General features: G+C 49.1%; 3 protein-coding genes across 3 annotated transcripts; 1 reads left to right on the top strand and 2 right to left on the bottom strand.

Moving 5' to 3' along the window:
• Window positions 1-3881: 3881 nt before the first annotated feature.
• On the top strand, window positions 3882-4343 carry FPRO_06126 (uncharacterized protein; the record flags this gene model as incomplete). Its single annotated transcript, XM_031228995.1, has 1 exon — window positions 3882-4343. The coding sequence occupies one exon, from the start codon at window positions 3882-3884 to the stop codon at window positions 4341-4343; it is 462 nt and encodes a 153-aa protein (XP_031079276.1).
• Window positions 4344-15543: 11200 nt separating this feature from the next.
• FPRO_06125 (uncharacterized protein) lies at window positions 15544-16824 on the bottom strand (the record flags this gene model as incomplete). The annotated part of the gene is made up of 1 exon (XM_031228996.1): window positions 15544-16824. The coding sequence occupies one exon, from the start codon at window positions 16822-16824 to the stop codon at window positions 15544-15546; it is 1281 nt and encodes a 426-aa protein (XP_031079277.1).
• Window positions 16825-17517: 693 nt separating this feature from the next.
• On the bottom strand, window positions 17518-18983 carry FPRO_06124 (putative glutathione reductase (NADPH); the record flags this gene model as incomplete). The annotated part of the gene is made up of 2 exons (XM_031228997.1): window positions 17518-18778; window positions 18835-18983. The coding sequence occupies 2 exons, from the start codon at window positions 18981-18983 to the stop codon at window positions 17518-17520; spliced, it is 1410 nt and encodes a 469-aa protein (XP_031079278.1).
• Between the last annotated feature and the right edge of the window lie 7 nt (window positions 18984-18990).

Here is an 18990-nt window from a genome sequence, read left to right on the forward strand (position 1 = left end):
ACAGTAAGACCCAGCCAGGCGTGTTTCAGAGAGTGCAGTACGCAATGTATCACTGAAAGATTATGCATGTTTGCTATCTTCGACCAGGCCCCGGCGTCACTGATTCCACAAGAATCCGGGGAATAGTACTGGCGTCTTGTCAAACTTACCTCGAAGGGAACCAATATTGACGACATGCACCCCAGAGGCAGTATTGACCCGCTAGTGCCAGAGACTACAGACTAGGAGCAACGAAATGGGCGTGATAGACGACGATGCGACCTTGTTGTTTTCGAAGAGGTTGGAATAAGTGGTCAGGCGGCAGAAACAGGACGGGGATGCAGTTGGATGGAGTGTAGATCAATGGTAGAGAATGATTCGCTCCGAGCCCCTTGCTGTATCCGCCCCCAGACGCAGGCATGATCAAAAGAGGAATGGCTTTACTGAGAAAGTCCAAGAGATCAGCGACGCATGCTTCGGGGAGCAAGAAAACCTCGTACCTTGATATTGACTGTCAAAATAAATCTAGTAAGATATGTACGAAGTCTAGGCTAAGTTACCTAAGTCTTTTTGTCATCCATGATCGAGGTCCCAAGTTTTCTTTCCTCCACTAGACATGGCTCTGAATGCTGGTGTTAGTTGATGATCACGATAGGTGGCCGGCCATTGTCAATTTCTCTCCCTCTCTGCAGTGCAATTCCCGGTGAACCTGGGGTAAGACGCTGAGCGCACACGCTGGTTTGACTCGTAGCGCCCAAATGCTCCTTCAGGTCATCGACCCTTCAACTGACACAAGCGCTACTTCAGGGGCGGCAGGGCTGTGGGCATGCTCTAAAACTGAGAAAAAGAGAAAAGACGCCACAGCAGGGTAAGATCGTAATGCCATACAGCCAGTGCATGGCGGTTGGTCTCTGCTTCATGATGCCCTTGTGCATCCATTGAGGTGCGCATATCATCCTTGATGTCATTCCTCGAGGCAAAGTTTGTGCTCTGATACTCTGCTGCACGATAACAGTCGGGCATTTTAGAAATGTAAAGAGCATCACGAAACCTCGTCGAGACCAGCCCACGGTGGCTTGTGGCGATGATATGAAGAATTTATATTCCTTTGTAGAATATGCAGCGAAAATTCAAGGGTACAGTGCAGTAGATCTTCTATTGTTGGCTAGGTCACGGCCGAGACCAACCCTTGAAATGAATGCTCTGGTGGCGAGCTGCGCGGATTGTAATTGTGGTTGTTCCATTGTAACCCGAGATTATTGATTAAGGTTGCTGGTTTCAGTAACGGTCGCCTCCTCAAGGTATGATGGCGACACTGAACCATTACGGTTGATAGGAGCTTGATGGCCATTAGCTGATTGGCTATCAAGGTGCAAGATCTGGGCCAATGGTATGATGCACTTCATGTAGAACACAGAAGGTTGATCGTGGGAGAGCGGCAGTCGAAACTGTTGTTCAATAGTACGGATACTGAAGAAATTACAGCATCCGTAAACCCGGTGGAGGGCTCTGAATGGTCGATTGCTGTTCGGAACGCCCATTCAGGAAGCTGACCTTGGTTCCATACATGCCTGGTGCAGTCTTCGAAGGCATCAAACATGCAATTCGTTACCAGATGGCGTCACTCTCACTCCCTGTCGCATCGAGCGTTTCGAGCGTCTCACAAAGTTCGATTGCGCGTCTGCTTAGTTCTTGGTCGAGGTTGCTTTGGCTTCTCTCTATGGCGTCAGGAAGATCCTAGTCATGTAGTTTATTGTGTAATGTATATGAAGTAGTGTCTGGTTCTGAACTGTAGCATTAACTGAACGACACAGAAAGTTCGAGTTTGTATGAATGAATCTATGCCGTGTCTGTGCTTTCATACTATTCGCCCATTGTGCAACGTCTTCGAGCATCGACATCTTAAATCCTCCTGTTGCGGAGTCACGACAGGAACTAGCCATTGATAACGAGCTGCTAAGTTGTTGAGATTGACAAGGCTAGATTGATTGACCCTTATGACCCTGAAAGGAGAGCAGAACTCAAAGAGCACGTTGTCAATTGTTAGTGGTTATTTTGCGTGCTTCAGGTGGAGAAAGATGTGAAGTGAAGTGAAGCATCTAAAGTGGAGAGAAATGGAGATGGGAGACGGCAGCAAGGATGTGGGGAAGAGGGGCACTGGAGACGCTATACCTTTACGGGCTTAGAGAAGAAGCACTAAGCTCATTACGTTTCTCTTGCGGGCGCACAGCTGCTGGGTTCCTGCCTGAGGCCTTTATTCTTCTGGGCAGTCATTCCCTTCCCAAGGGGCGGGCACTTTTACAGGCCGTCCCATTCCTGTGGGGCGCTGTGGTAAGAGTCCGTTTTGAAGCATTGGGAAGCATACAAGCGCCAAATAGATTGCACTACGCCGCAGCACATAGCAGCAGCTTACAGCAGAAGCAGCATGAAGCAGCATAATACAGTCTCTACGAGCAAGAGACCAATAGGGAGAGTGCATCAACTCGCTTGTATCCCCCTCCCCAGACTCGACTGTGATCACGAATATCACCCATTGACAATTCATGAGCGGGGTGGTCACTGGGTCAAAACAGAATGCCAGCAATAAAATCCCATCAAGAAGTGAATTTACGATGGTCGACTTGGAAGCAGACCACTGTCGAGCAGGCCTCACACCACAGAGGGCGGAGGGCACGGGGGTCCAACACCCTTTGTGCAGCACAACCTTTCGTCTTGCGGGGAGAGGGGGCACTTGGGGCACTCCGAAAGCTCCAGCAAGCGGGCAGAACCGTGCAGAATTGCACGGTAGGTGACGGAAAACAGAGGCGAGCAACAGCCCACTGCCCACCTCCGGTGTCGCTATCGTGCTGAGTCTGTTCATCAGCTCAGTCCCCAGCGAAAAATCTCGGCTGATGCCCTCGCGGTGCCATCCGGGACCCTCAAGGCCCCCGTTGGAAACCCATCTGAGTCACCTCATCGAAGCTCAATATGGGTGATTGCTCTCGTGGGCATGAACTGAGCATAATTGAATCATCGGAAAATTTTCGTTTATCCATCGCAATCTCGTAGCCTTCCTTGGCAAATTCGGGAAGGGCAGGCAGAGAAGAGCAGACACAGTCAGTCAGCCAGCCAATGTCTCCAGCAGAATCACACGCCTGTGTCTGGTGTTTGAATGTCTTGGGTCCTCTGGTTTTTTGGTCTTGGAGGCTTGTCTTGTCCTCTGTAGCCAACAGCCTACGGAGTACAGAAGTGAGAGCTCACTGAAAAGGACGGGCACCTCTTTGATTTCTGCATGGATCTCCACTCCTCATGCTACTGCTGGCACTCCCTCTCCAACACTCCCTACGGATGAGACACCCAGGTGTGTCTGTTCATCACACACCCAGTTGAAACGAGAGCAACCCACACCCGGCGGGCGTCCCATCAGAGTCCATGGTGGACCAATTTTTCCTGTACGTACTTGTTCTATTGGATCTTTGCTTGCACTAACATCTTTGCTGCAGGGCATTGAGAGCGGCAAGGCGCCCCCACCTGTCTGCAAAACTCCACCAAGACAAGTACGTATCGATGAAGCAGTGGTGTGCCTAGGTGCCTTGGTACCCTCCTCCACGAATTCCTAGGCAATGTACCTCTAGCGCCATCCTAGTCGTGCAACTGATCATCGACCAAGGCTGTGCCTGGGCCACTGACCAAGAATATACATAACCCTTCCCCTCGAACCTCTTGACCTCTGATCTCCTCCACCATCATCTCGACTCTTTCACTTCACAATCCTTTCAATTGCTTCTTCTCCATCTTGAACCATTGATCTTACTCGACATCACTTGGATATAAAGGAGTTTTCACTTCTCTTGCCTCCCGGGTTGATCCCTTCACACACCAACCACTCTTCCTCCTCATCAACCACATACACCACCGCAGCCATGGACTGTGATTCTTGGGCTCACTCCTTCTGCCTCGCTTGCGACAAGCAGGTCCAATCATCAACTGATGCCTACTGTTCCGAGTCTTGCAGACTGGCCGACTTCGAGAAGACCTCAACAACAAGCTCTCAAGCCAGCTCGCCCGGTCTCGCTTCTCCTCCTTGCCAATGGTCATCGAAATCCTCCAGCTCGGGCTTCTACCTGTCCCCCGCCTACGATTTCTCTAACGCAAAGCCATACGGATCAAGGCACATGAGCCAACCTACTTTCAAGCCTTACGGCACTGAGCAGTCAACCATCCGATCCCTCACTCCTTCGAGCTCCCACAGCAGCCTTTGCTCCATGCAAAGTACCTCAACAACAGGAGAGTCAATCCAACTGTCAGACAAGGCGAGGAAGGAACTCCGAGCATACGCAGTGTCCTTCGACAATGTGAGGACCCAGCGAAGGCGTTCATACTAAGCACGATACCACAACGACATCACTCACACACATGCAACCTCACCTCTAAACATCATCTAAAAACATATCATCACGCAACTCATTCAACATCTACAACATCAAATGCATCAACGAAACCTCAACTCACACTTCACGCCTTTTTTCTTTTATCTTTGTCGAAGAATTTGTTTGTAACAAAGACGGGCATTACACCGGAGCACTGCATTAAAAAAAAGTTTATTTTACATCGACCCATCACGATTTCTTTTCGTCTCAGCCAATATCTGGCGGGACAATCTTGGGCGGTTTATTTATCCATCGGTATCTTGTACCAAATACAGGGCGGGCTGATATCATATCAAGTTTCAGAACATGGATTACGGGAGCACGGGAGGTTTATCATGATACCGGGATACGAACGGCTGGGGACATTTGGGTCTGGCGTACAGGACCGACCAGGCAAGAAGCCGGTCGATGGATTATTCTATTGGGAGGTATAACTGCGCTTTTTGACTACGGGGCACTGGGCATTGACAGGAACTGCGGAAGACTGCACTACACTGCACAGCATAGCACATCATTGGATACCATAGCATAGTATAGCCAAAAGAGATTTTTTTTCTCCTTCCACACAAAGCAAGTCAAGTTTCTAAAGTATGAGTGTGCATAACTCCGTGTTTCGTCTACTTTCCCTCGAGTGTCAACCCAAATTGAATTGCATAATCGGCGGGTATTATTAGTCTCATACATAGGCACAACACATCGACACTATGTGGGTAGAATTGCTTTTCTCGGGGGTTTTACGACCAAAGCTCACAGTCACCGCCAGGGAGAGAGACTGGGATGGATCGACTTTTCATCTGCAGTGACTCAGCAATTTCGGCTCCAAGCGTCTCAATGTTAAGCAAGGAGGATCGAGGTTTCGGCGGCATTGAAATCTGTTACCATCGTCGAAGCTAAAATTCTACAACTAAGTTAAGTTACTATTAGACGGATGCGCGCGCGCGCAGCGAAGGGCAAGGGTTGTCCTCCGGTAGTTCCAGACAAGGTCTAATGGCTGAGTAACAGCAAAGAAAGATTTGCAACAGTCAGAAGACAATACTGCTAACTAGCCTAAGAGCCGCTTTCAGCTCCGTTCCCCAGACTCGAGGTGAAAGCTTGGCCGGGACTACTACTACTACTACTACTACTACTACTAATTGCTGTGTGAGCCATAACAGCTCCGATGGCCGGCCATAACCCCCTTGTTTATGGAGACAGCCTGACTAACAATCTCAAAGATTCAACAATTAGCATGATTTCTGTTTTTCGCCTCGCCGATGAACGGGGCCTCATGAAACCGAGATTCGCAATTAATTTGGGTGTCATGCGGCTCAAAAGTCAAAAGGGCAAAGTTCAGTCAGAGCTTGTTTTGGAACCCGAAACGTGCTCGCCTGTTGTTGTTAACATGATGCCACCACGAAAATGAAAAAAGAGTACGTATGGTCATGTTTGCACCCGAAGTTGCCCATTGTTGTGATATCGTAAGCCAAGTCGATTCGTTGAAGCTAAGTACAGTACTAGAGTAAACTCTACGATACACCCGCTTGGTAGGTAGTAGCCGACCTCTCTCATCAAGTTGCCCCCCTAGGGATTCCGTTCATGCAACCATCATGCCCCTTGATAGGGATAAGGGAGCGAGCGATATGAGATAGAGGAGGATTGGGCCGATAAAGCACGGAAAGGTTTTTCCTCCAACACTTACTTATCAGACTTTAGACCAAGTCAGGCCGAGAGCTAGAGGCTGACAAGATGACTTGAGCACACCTGGTCTATCTTTGGACGAGATGAAGCCCAATCATTTTGTCACCTGCCACCTAAGAGTCTACCCAGTGACATTGAACAAAGATTTTAGCTTCCCGAAAACCCGGTTACTAGAAAGGTACAGACAGTATGTATGTACGATACGGGCCCAGATGGAGCAAAGGGGGTCGGTCAATTGGTCTCTGAACGTCATGATCATTGCGGGCCGTGAATCAACTTAGCCCAAGGCTTAGGCTTAGGTATGGAGACTCAATAACGCCTGGCTCGCTCTGCCAGCGCATCCTCCATCTTCATCGGCGATTCTCAACTGAATTTGATGATCTGAGCTAGCAACGGACCCTCGCACGTGTGCAATAAGGGAAAATTTTATGGTGGATTGGCATTGATCACGTCTGCGCTTGGGGGGGGGTTTTGTTTTACAATTAGGGGACCCAAGAGCTATGACCCTGAAACAAACAATCAGCCAACCCAATATTGAGAAAATTTTCACATCTCTTTGTTCTGTTTTGTTGTTGGTGAAATTGAAGGGCGTGTAGAAGATCCAACCAAAAGCTTTGCAAGGGCATCTTCAAGATTTGCATCTTCCGACCAAAATGGACATGGCGCATAACTTGACTTGTCTGAACTTGGAAATAGAAGGGTACGTACCGGGATTTGCATTGGTCGGCTCAGATCGACATCATTTCTTCGGCAGGGTCCGGTCATCGTGAGATTTCACTTCAAATTTTCAGGGCAAAGTATGCAGCAGTCTCCAGCTTTTCCAGTCTCGTGTCTGGGGGGAGGGATCTGACGCTAAAGGTGTAAAAAAAGATGATACAGACACAGATACGAGAAGCAAGGTAGCCCACTCTGGTTCTTCTGTCTGCCCATTATCCTGTGATATCCGATGCTGGGCGGGATGATGGATGAGCTGTTTTGTGGTGAAATTGGGGGTTTCTCGGCAGATGGCGAAACAATGCCTCCATCCATAGCCATCCATTGACTGTACTGTACTGTACGGTTCCTCTCGCTCGCTTGGTCCGGCAGTGAAACCCCAAGATTCCGGCATCTCATCCGGGCTTGCTTTGCTTTGCTTTGCTTTGCTCTGTCTGCATCAGAATCAATAACGAGTATGGAAGTAGCATAATATGGAGCAGTGTGGGCTGTTTCGGGAGTATGGAGTCATTTTCATGCTTCACTCTACAACACATCATTCTCACAATCTTAGTCAGGCTGTGCCTTTGGTTGCTATGTGCTAACCTTTTGGCACTTGCATTCGAATCTACTGTATTTCCATCTCGATCGATCTCCTCCAAGAACCAACGCTTAGAGGGAGTGTTTTTGTCTTTCCTCCGTCCTTGGTACCTGACCCTGATGCCTTGGACTACGTGGCAGCCTGTGTACTCTCTACTCTGGACATGTCGAAACCCTGTACCTGTCTGTGCCTGGCTATCATGCCTGACCCTGGGAAGGAAAACTTCTTTTTTGATCGGCGGGCTCGGGCCGGAGGTTGCGTCGCGCCGTGAATGGATGAGATGCGCTGTGTGTTGTGTTGTGTTGCTTGTGCTGCCGGAAACTCACCTCTTTCTATGTGACGTCGGCTCGCGCCAATTCAGGTTCAACCCTTGCTTGCTTCATTGTGCCTTGCTTGGTTCAAGGGACATCCTAATTATCACATCAAATACTTTGGTCCTTGACCTTGGTTGTTTCGGCCTGCTCCGCTAGGCGTGTCAATTCCATCTTCCCATTTGGATGGAGCCTGTGTAAGTCGAATTGAAGTGAGGGATGGGTCTAACTCATACAAAGAAAATGCAAGGTTGCAGAGTATCCATCGTGGCTTTGCATTACTTTGCTCTGCTTGGGGACTTTGGTACTGCCAAAGCACGGCATTTGCACAACTGTCGATATTGACCAGTACCATTGGATCTCAATGTCTTGAGCATTTTGTTTTTGCTTTTTATTTCAAGCGTCTCAGCCAATTAAGCTCCCAGAACGTCCCGGGTATCATCTCGGCATTCTTTGTCTCTGCGGCTCTTCAGCATGTTTGTCATAATCGTCATGACAGGGTAACATAGGCTGCTGTTTTAGAAACAAAACAATAGCCTCTGTATTCTTTTCTGCTCTCTTCACATTCCAGGACCAAGTCAGCGAGCCACTTCCAATCAAGGTCTCACCAAGAGAAAAGAATTTTTTTCATCTTGTTCTTGTTCAACGGCTTCCGGTTCGTCGCTTGGTCCGGGTCCCTGCCGTGTCAGCGGTTGAGGTGTGACAAAGGCAGGGCGGCTGTGATACGTGAGCATCCATGTCAGTCGTTGTGCAACGCGATACACATGCCTCTGGCCAAAAGAGGATATCGTACTGAAGTCAAACAAGAGAGGATGGATCAGCCTCTATCCGTGCAAGCAAGGGAGTTCTCACAGCCCGTCAATACGACATCAGACTATACCAACACCCTTTCTTTATCCCTCATCTTCATCCCTGAGTTGCCTCCAAGGCAAACACCCTTTGTTCTGTATCTGATGCCAGGATCAGGAAACATCCAGGTACCTCTGGTGTGGTTACACCACGTGGAATCATGCCCACCATCAGCAACTGCGGCTCAAAGGCCGAATGGACGTCTCAACGCCTCTTGCACCACTCGCTCACTCACTCGCCCAATGCCTGTGCCATTGACTACAACCACAGCCATCTCCGACATGCTGCAACTCTGTTGATGCCTTATTTTTCACGCTGATATGATTTGATCCGTCGGCTATTCCAACGTCGATTCGATAGGCTGTTACGTTGACACATACGTCCCCGTTTCAGATTGGGGGATCATCGTTTATGCCGAGCGAGCGGCATTTCACTTACACGCTTACACGTACCTCACTCAGGCTCCAGCGCCAACTTTCTGACGACATTCTGCCTCTGCCTCTGCCTCTGCCTCTGCATCGTCCAATAACGGAAGATCCGGCTATTCCGTCTTACACTGTCTCCCTTCAGTTTCCATTTGTAACGGTGGTGTTTACAAAGACCAATTGCCTTGCTGAGACTTCTGAGCAGGGTCTCGTCGTGCAATGCGAAGCCTGGCAATGGTGTTGCATCAGGAAAGGCGCCATGCCAATGCCATACAGCCGAGGATAATCTCAAAGGCAAATTTGAATCCCTACGACTACATACGGTTATCTCGCCAATGGGGAAATACACGGACGGGTTTCTCCCACGTCGGTCTGAGACCTGAAGGATGAAGGGGTACGACCATTTACACCCGCGGCGCCCTTTGGGCAGCCATGTCTCTGAAATACCATGTTCTACCGCGTTCGCGACTGCAAGCCATGAATTCCTCTGCACATGTTTTGCTACTGCGTAGGTGGAGGCGGTGTCTTGTTGCCCACCAAGCCGGGACTGCATAGGACGTCAGCCCAGAACGCCTGTCTCGTACGGTCCAGCACGGCCGTACTGACTATCCCATGCTTAACATGGCGTCTTTTCGTGCTTCTTATTCCAGTTTCCAAACTTTCAGCTAGACAAGGCATGGCCCCCACCGCCTTTGCTGGGCTGTGTGCTTATGTCTTACACAGATATGTACATACAGACGTTTTCTATCACAGTGTCGTTGCTTTTTTAGGCGCTTGGTATCTTTAGAAAGAGCACCGAAACATGTTATAGCCTATCAATACCCGGTCCCCCGATGTGTTGATCTATGACAAGTCTTTACAAGCTTAGTAGAAACGAGTGGTTGTTACAAAAGTGCTACAAGATTGGATGGCGAGACGCTGTGTGTTAGCAGATCATGTTGCACTTATGCGGTACTTGGGGTATACGTGATTCAGGGACTCGATGGGAGATTGATAATATATCGTGTTATATGAGCATAGTTATGGCCATACTCCTAGGCACTGGCAAGCTATCATTGTCTCCGGATATGTGCATGCTCGCCTCGGTTGCCAAAAGTTGATAGATCCGTTTCACGATCCTCCCTCGAGAAACAACCAAGTACATGAGGCTGGCTCAAACGACCCTGGAATGGCTGAGCTGTAATTTGTTATCTCTGTGTTCATCACATCGAGATTCTGGAGCTTCGAGAAACTTTGTGGAACACGAGCTTAGGCCAGGGTTTGAAAAAGAACGTAAGCAGGGCAACATGTCTAATAATTCCTGGATCTTTGCCCTCTCTTGTTGGTAGCTGCGCTCTTCTTTTCTTTTTTCACGCTCAATAGCACCTTGTCTTTAAGCCATCATGACGCGCACCACCTCATATGTGTATGGATGCATATAGGCAGGTCCCGCTCCTTGTCTCCAAGTTGTGCAACCCGAATAGGCAGAGAGACAAGGCATGCCATTAACCGGGGAGAAAGCCGGTATCAGGAAGAGACCCAGGCGATTGGGTGTGTGTATTTGTCTCTCACTGATTTCTCTCATGCTTACATAGAGTACAGTTGCTTGTGAGAAATGTCTATGCCGTACTCATGACGTGAAGTTATTAGTGTAATACCGGATCAGGTCCAGCTGGAGCTCGGATGCTCTGACTACCTTAACTAGGTAGGCGTGGTATGATGGAGAGAGATGAGACAGAGTCACAATTAACATTGGTCTCCAACTCTTACTCACGGTTATTCTCGTCAAGCCTCGGACATACATTGTGGTCCTTTGTTAGTGTTTGGTACTTGTCTACAGTGGATAACGTTAACCTTTACATCCATAGCTGTGAGACATGAGCTTTCCCCATCTCGTTCCCCCGCGTTGGAGGTGGAGTTTGGGCTCTCACGGCGTCCTTGGACGGATGAAGACGGCATGAAAAACACAGTCATCGAGTTTGAATGGTGTCGTTAAGTGGGAATCGCTGCATGTTGTGTTGCAAGAGGCGAATTAAGGCGTCAACTATCACCATCGCCAGTCACTGAGTGTCTATCCACATCAACGGCCTCATTTTGGGCTTCATTCATTCACGTCCAGGGTGCTCAATTCCTTCATAGGATAACTCCCTCCCAGAATCGGGTATAGAGGCATGGCAGGCAAAGGGCCACTGGTTGCGAACAGACGTTTTCTTTTTTTCCCTCCCCAAGTTCCAAGCATCTTCAGGTCCCGATCCCCCAAATGGTGACATTAGAGGGTCACATCCGCATTCATTATACCAGTTTAGACTTTTTCCCTCTCATTTTGCAGGACCAAGTGCTCCAACTGGTTCAAATCTCCTCCCCAACACACCACACGACACTAACTAGCAACCCCAGAAATTTTACCGGGGCCGGTTATCGCGGGGATGGCTTTCGTAAGCTCCAAACCTTCAAGGGCACGGCCGTTCGTGAAGCGAGGCCATCACCATCTGGACCACTCACCATCAACGGAGGCGCCCCTGTAGCGGGAGGCAAAAAGGCCAACAAGTCCAAACAGAACCATATCGAAACCCAAGCCTAAAGCGTAGGGTTCCTCCGTTGTGACCCTCCAGCTCAAGCTGCTATGGCCTCTCTCTCCCCTGCCCTAGGAGCACGCTAGGCTAAGACGTTATCAACGATCGTCAAAAGCTTGGCTCTTTGGAGAGGAGGAGTGGACGCTTGCAGGATCTGGGACCATCTAGAGTTTCGCCTATTCGATATCCCGAGAGATCTTGTGGTATCCCATCTCTGAACTATCTCTGTTTTTCGTCAAGGAGGTCCGAGATTACTCCTAGTGTGATTGATAGATAGTCATGGATATAACTGAGACCATCCATAACAGCTGATAGTTACTAATGGATCGTTCGTGGTGGTGGTGTTAAACCCGTGCCAGTTGTGGTTCATTTCGATTCGCCCGATGTTTTGAACCCTGGTACGAAAATTCTTTCCAGCAGCTCAGTTCGCCTTTCGATCTAAGGTGCAGCGAACAATTCGATCGGGAATAGTTTTGGGGTATGACAGTTTACGCGAAAGCGAGTTTAATAACAAACTCTACTTACTGATACCCCTGACTGCAAATCTTTCCTTTCCTCAAAGGGATGCTCGTGAATGTTAGTTTGTTTGTTATTCACAGTGGATTCTGTCCCATGAGTCTGGTACTGTACGTACCGATTGTGAGCCAAGCCAATGGAACCTTTTGGTACTAGAAAGCTGAGATTGAAATGGCTGGCTGAAGTTGGCTGAAGTTGGCTGAAGTCGGCTGAAGTCGGCGGCATACATACATAGTATATCCACGATTGTGCCAGACATATGCCGCAATTATCCCGTCATCAAACGTAAATCGCATGTATGTCTGGGATTCGCATCCAGTGAGATTCGTTTCTTTCTCTCTTGCAGGATCTCTATGACACCCTGACAGGGAATGATGCCCCTAGAGATAACAATTCACTGTCCTGCCCTGTCAGATTCTGTTCGGGTATCGGTATTGCATTGGATTGTAAGGGTTCAGGCACACACACAGACACACACTCACTCACTCGCTCACTCGCAGACAGTAAGCACACCAGGGCCAGGCACAAGAGATGCAGTCTTCGATTTGTTTTCAAGCCAACCTGCAGTAGCTTCACCACCTACAGGGCACCATCAGATGCACTGAGCTGGCTGACGTGGACATGGCATGACCAAAAGGGCATGACTAGCATATTCCTTTGTTCCTGTTGCGTGATGGGTCAACTAATCTGGCTATCTGTTTGATAACAACTGAACTGAAATCTCTGCAGCCGAGCGGCGTCTACCGGTGTCTCCTTTCAACTTGACCGACACCCTCAGCTTACCATCCGAAGACGGGCTGTCCATATCACTCACGCTGACACGCTAAAGCACCGGCTATTTCCAAGGGTCCAGCCGCTTCAAACAATCCTTGTTTGATGTCCATTAAACAGCATTAGTGAATCCCCTCAACGTTTCCCCGTCCCCATAAGTCGGACCGTCTCTAATTTTTCACTCACTGAGCTGGGGGTTCAAGGGCCGTTGGATGGCATCTGCACCTTAAAAAAAGAATTTCGGGGCCCTTGTCCAAAATATCGGGACCCGGGCATGAATCAGGTCTTCCGATTGGTGAACTGGCCCCCAGACAGGATCTATCCGTAGCGGACCGCCATTTGAACTGCGACTACGGCACGACCAACACCAACACCAGTGCAATTGGATGGCTGATGGATACAGTTTTGCCTCACTTTTGTCTTCCGGCTCCTCTCTTTGCTCTACCGTAGGGGACGTGCTCAATATGTCTCCATCGGGCTTGTTGCATTTTTCTCCCAAGGACGAGACCGGCCTGGGGGTCTTTGGTCCGAGTTGTCTGTCAGTGGAAAGCATCGGCCTGAACCGGCTGGAGGAGGTCTTTGTTTGTGTCCGGAGAGGACCAATTCAACTACACGTCCGGTAGACCACCCTGAATCATTGGACCAAAACATCCATGGCAGCGTGTGCTTTCTCATAGACGTCCCGAAACTGTCTCGCCATATAGGGTAAGGAAAAGTAGGTAGTTATCAATGAGTTGAACCGTTGTAATGGCAAGAATGTTTAGAAAGATGCAAAACTTCTATTGGAACTGGCTTCTACATTGGGTACTCTATGTACCATGTAATCGTTGTGTTCGAGTCTGACTACTAAGGTATCTGCCCTCGCTGTAATCGAACCAAAAAAAATAAGAGAACCTTTCCGGCTTCTGGGAGTTCTTGCAAGTCGAATCCTCAAAAAAAAAAAAAAATATAAAAAAATAATAAAAAAAGCAAGAGCGAACAGGTAGAAGTTCCGGCAAGGTCAAAATGTAAAGGGAAGGGAGAAGCGAGGAGCAGAACACCCACAGAAGGAACCAAGAGCCAGGAGCCATCTCTTAAAATCTGCTTCTCTGATCCTGTGAATGATCTGAGCCATTGAAAACAAACACCAAATCCATACTCACATATTCAAGTATAATGGACCTAAACAACCTCAATCCCAAGCATGTTACATATCCAATGAGGCTCGGCTCGGATGGAAAGTATCTGAAGCCAATCTTCGGCGAGGAAGAGATCCCAACGTTCCAAAGCGTCACACATATGGAGTGCTTCCCTTACCGGTATTGTTTCTTCGTCAAGAGCCTCCCCCCGCGTCCTTGGCCTCTCACAGTCAACGGACGTCCATTTACAATAACACCCAAGACTCCAGAAGACTTGTCCCTCACACCTATCAGGGGTAGCCATCAAAAAAGGTCCCAGGGAATGACTTCACTATTCCAAAATATCGAGTCTTAAGCATCAAACCCCGAGATATTTGTTGGGAACCCGGACCTACGTATTTGCGTCAACATCGATGCACGCCAAGATCCTTTCCAGGAGTCCTCGCTGCGAGCGATGGTTCGAGATGTAACTGAGATGTTTTCCAGTCATCCAGCCTATCCGAAAGTTATGGAGGTCATACTGACCATGGACCAAAAGATCGTGGTTAGCTTGGGCCGGGAGATTAATTTGAAGTCGAAGGCGAACCAGCTTCCACGCTACATTGCTTGCTGTGAAGTTACTTATACGGCGGTGGAAGATACTAGTCTCGAGCGATGGTCCGACTGGCACTCAAGACAGCTCACCGATCGCCGGTGGCCTGGTAATGCCCCCAAACTACCCCTATTCCCTGGAACGAGCGTTCGTGGTTCCCAAGGTACTGGGAACCCGGAAGGGAGAAGGAATGCACCGCACTTTGCAGTCAATGTATCTAGTGGCGTTCTCATCAAGAACCAAGAGGACCAACATATGATGACCACGGCAGCGCGTATTGTTCGCCCAGGAGAAGTTGTAGGAACGAGGGTGTTCTTCTTCCAAAACAGAATTGGATTGGCTGTAGATGTGGTCCTGGGCACAGATGTTGCTCTGGTAAAGCTAGACGATGCTATCAATTACAAGAACCAGGATGGGACTATGACATTTACGCGGCTACTGGGCGAGGACCCAGATGATGCGCTTCCATGGAACTCTATTGTCAGTCTTGCTACACGCTGGCCTCCTTATACTAAAGGTATAATCGTTGCAAAGTCAGTCAGAGTCGTGCGTCATACTGCCACTATTCACTATGGAGTCTACCACTGGGTTTGGACTGGCCAGCCGGGGAATGAAAAAGGACCGAACCCTGCGCCAAGGGACACAATGATTGGAGCTGCGGCGATCAGCGAGACCGGAGTTGTGACAGGACTGCTTCATTCCAATGAACACGGTCTTCGGGCAGGCTACTCTATCATGTTGAGTGCAAGTGAACTGGTGGATGCCGGTTACAGTTTAGTGACTTGAGTCCTCTGGCAAAGCACATAAGGTAAAAAAGTCATCTGGACAATGGGCTACTTAAGATGGGCAAACTGTTTCTCAATGTCCAGGTGAAAGGTTGAGAAGTGGTAGAGAAGTTTCGAAACCCCCCGATAGGGGAGATATTAACCTCGTTTCATGGGCTCAGCGGGAACATGAAGGCTAACCACCAGCCAGGTTCATTACAAAGCATCTCTATTCTCAGCGTTATCAAAATTTGTTGTTTAATCCAATCATGCTAAGACAGAAATGCTATTGCAATGCTTCCATCACTCGCTGTAGACCCAGATCAAGATACTCATCTGGATGGGAAAACACAATTCTGAACCAGCCTGGCTTCTCGGAACCAAAGGCTTTACCCGAGGCCAGAAAGACTCTCGTTTCAATCAATTTGTCCATGACAAGATCCGTGATATCGTCAGTCTCAATCTTTGGGTGCCGTGCCTCGTAAGCCTTGCCGAGATCAACCCATAAGAAGAAAGCAGCGTTCACACCGGGAGCGTAATCGATATTGTTCTTCACTGCCCAAGAAACGACCCGAGTGTATTGAGTTGAGAGCTTTCTTTGGTTCTCGGCCAAGTATGAATCGACAAAGGCGTCGTCCTCCAAAACGTTGGCAGTGATGTGGTCGGAGATGGAAGATACGGAGCTGTACAGACCAACAGCAACTATAGCAGCGTGGAGGGATGGGTTGGCCTGAGATATAATGGCCCCGACTCGGATGCCATTGGCACCAAAGTCCTTGGACATGCCCCATAGAACGTGTAGCCTCTCAGGGTCAATGATACCTGTAGTGTCGATGGAAAGAGCAGATTCGAAAGGAATAGGGGGAGGGTGTTGATCGACAGTGTTCGGCCAGACTGAGAGGGCGTAGATCTCATCGCTGATAAAGTGAGCCTGGTACTTCTGACACAGCTTCATGAAGGCAATGAGAGCTTTGCGAGAATAGCAACGTCCCAGGGGGTTATGCGGGTGACTGATAACTAGACCGGCAACCTTGATCCCCTTGGCTTGAGTATCGAGAATGACTTCCTCGTACTTGGTCACTGCCTCTTCACAGAGAGGATCGATGTCACCAAAGGCAACTGGGAGAAGCTTGGCCCCAAAACGATACGTAAGATCCGGTATAAAGGTACCATAGTAGGGTTGACCAAGCAATATCCCATCACCAGGGTTCGCAACCGCCCACGATAAATGCTCAATGGCAGCGCTACATCCGTTGGTCATGGAAATATGCGCTGGTTCAATATCGCGGAAAGGCTTCAGATGCTTGTTCAAGAACCTAGAAACGGCCTGTTTGGCTCTTTTAGTACCCGTGGTACCATCTCCGTAAGTAAAAGCCGGGTTGGTCAAGGCCAAGTTATCATGTATGTGTTTTCGTAAGACATCGTGCATGAGGGTATTCTCAGCCACCCCAAGACTCACGATACCACCGGGATTGGTATTTTGGTCGTAGAGATTGGTGATGACTTCCCACAAAGCCATCCCCTTGCATGCCTCTTCGGCTTCGTGGGCGCGATTTGAGAGTGCCATTACGTTTGACGGTGGCGTGTAAGTGTAGTGAACTGTTGTATTTCGAGAAAACATATGATAACTCTCCTCTATATATCGGCTGCCGAATTACTGTGGCTACCGGTCACCGACAGCCGCGTAGGACAACATTCATAAAAACCCCGATCGTGACTATTATGTAAATTCCCCTTGTTCACTTTTACATAAGGCGCGTAGGGCGTGGAATTTGGCAATTGGGTTCTTGATACTATCTCAAGGCGTCATGATCTCGCTTGAGTCAGATACGGCTTGGGTTCCCGCTGTGACATAGCCATATGACAGCACAAGGGCGCTAGAAACTTGGTGGAACAATGCATGTAACGACTTTTGTAAAGTGTATGATTTTTTTAGCTAGGGATTGATGGATCAATCTTTGTTTCCGTTATCGCACTGCTGTAAATTCGAAGTCGATAACTTGACGTTGTGCAGACACAAGTGCTCACCAATATACACACCCAGTTACTCAAGCATGTACCACGAAAAGACCCAAGATCGATAACTCGAAGTATAAATGGGGTTCGTAAGAGATATTAATCTTCAAACTACGACAAGTTATCGCGATGCAACGAGGAAACACGACGTAGGACCTAGTGAAATTAACGAGCCATAAATCAACAACTCCTTTTATTTGTGTGCCCCTATATTAACACTAATATCCTTTCCTCTATATCTTCCCTATTTCAAAGTAACAAGCTCTTCAGCGCTCGTGGGATGAATAGCAACACAGCTATCAAAATCGGCCTTTGTGGCACCCATCTTGACTGCAACACCAAAGCCCTGCAGCATCTCACCACTACCCAATCCCATAATGTGAAGACCGACCACCTTTTCCTCAGGTCCAGTAACAATCAGCTTGTAGTTTGTTGGTCCCTTCTGCTCAGGCTCCATCATGGCATAGTACATGGCTGTGAAGCTTGTCTTGTAGACCTTGATGTTGTCCTTGCCGTACTTCTCGATGGCTTGGGGCTCGGTGAGACCGATGCTGCCGACTTCAGGGTGCGAGAAGACGACTGAGGGGACGTTGCTGTAGTCGAGTTTGAGGTTAGCAAACTCGGGACCGCCGAACAGACGGTGTGCAAGACGGCGACCAGCTGCGATAGCGACTGGGGTCAGCTCAACTTCTCCGGTAACGTCACCAAGAGCGTAGATGTTGTCGACTGCAGTGTTTTGGTACTCGTCGACGAGGATATGTCCCTTCTCGCCAAGCTTAACTCCGGCCTCCTCCAGACCAATACCCTTAGTCTCAGGAGTGCGGCCAATAGCCCAGATCAGATTGTCGACATCGCTGACAACACTCTCGTTGCCCTGATCATCCTTGTACGTGATGGTAAGCTTTCCGTTGGAATCCTTCTCGACCTTGCTGGCCTGCGAGCGCTTGTGCAGCTTAACACCGAGTCTTTCATACTCCTTAGTGACGCTCTCCTGAATCATGGGATCGAAGTTTCGAAGGAAAGTGTCGTGGCGGATAAAGAGGTGAGTCTCCGTGCCAAGAGCATTGAACATGCCAGCAAACTCGACGGCGATGTAACCAGCGCCGACGATAGCAACCTTCTTGGGCTGTGTCGAGATATCGAAAAAGCCATCACTGTTGGTTCCATACTCGGCGCCGGGGATGTCAGGGGGGATAGTAGGCTTGCCGCCGACAGCGACGAGGATCTTCTTAGCGTTGACGAGGACCTTGGAGTTGTCGTCGAGTGTGACCTCAGCCTGGTTCTTGGAAACGAGGCGCGCCCATCCGTGTAGGTAGTCTACCTTATCGTTGTTGAGGTTTCGCTCGTAGATGCCGTTCAGACGCTTGATGTAGGCGTCACGCTTGGTCTTGAAGGTGGACCAGTCGAAGGGAGCGGTTTGTTCAACGGAGAAGCCATAGGCCTTTGCGTCGTGGATGGCTTCGGCGAGGGCGGCAGCGTTGTAAGTGACCTTCTTTGGCACGCAGCTAGGTTGCATTAGCGTAAATTCGTATTGCATATTGCATAGTTCATCGGTACGCACCCAACGTTCACACAAGTTCCACCGAGTCGCTTGTTTTCGACAATAGTAGCCTTGACGCCAAACTTGCTGCTGGCCATGCGCGCAGAGGCAAGACCTCCACTGCCTCCGCCGATGACGAGGTAGTCGGTCTCCTTGGTGATGGGAGCCATATTGCGC

Source organism: Fusarium proliferatum (assembly GCF_900067095.1).
Source record: "Fusarium proliferatum ET1 genome assembly, contig: FPRO_scaffold003, whole genome shotgun sequence".
In the NCBI taxonomy this organism is placed as follows: Eukaryota; Fungi; Ascomycota; class Sordariomycetes; order Hypocreales; family Nectriaceae; genus Fusarium; species Fusarium proliferatum.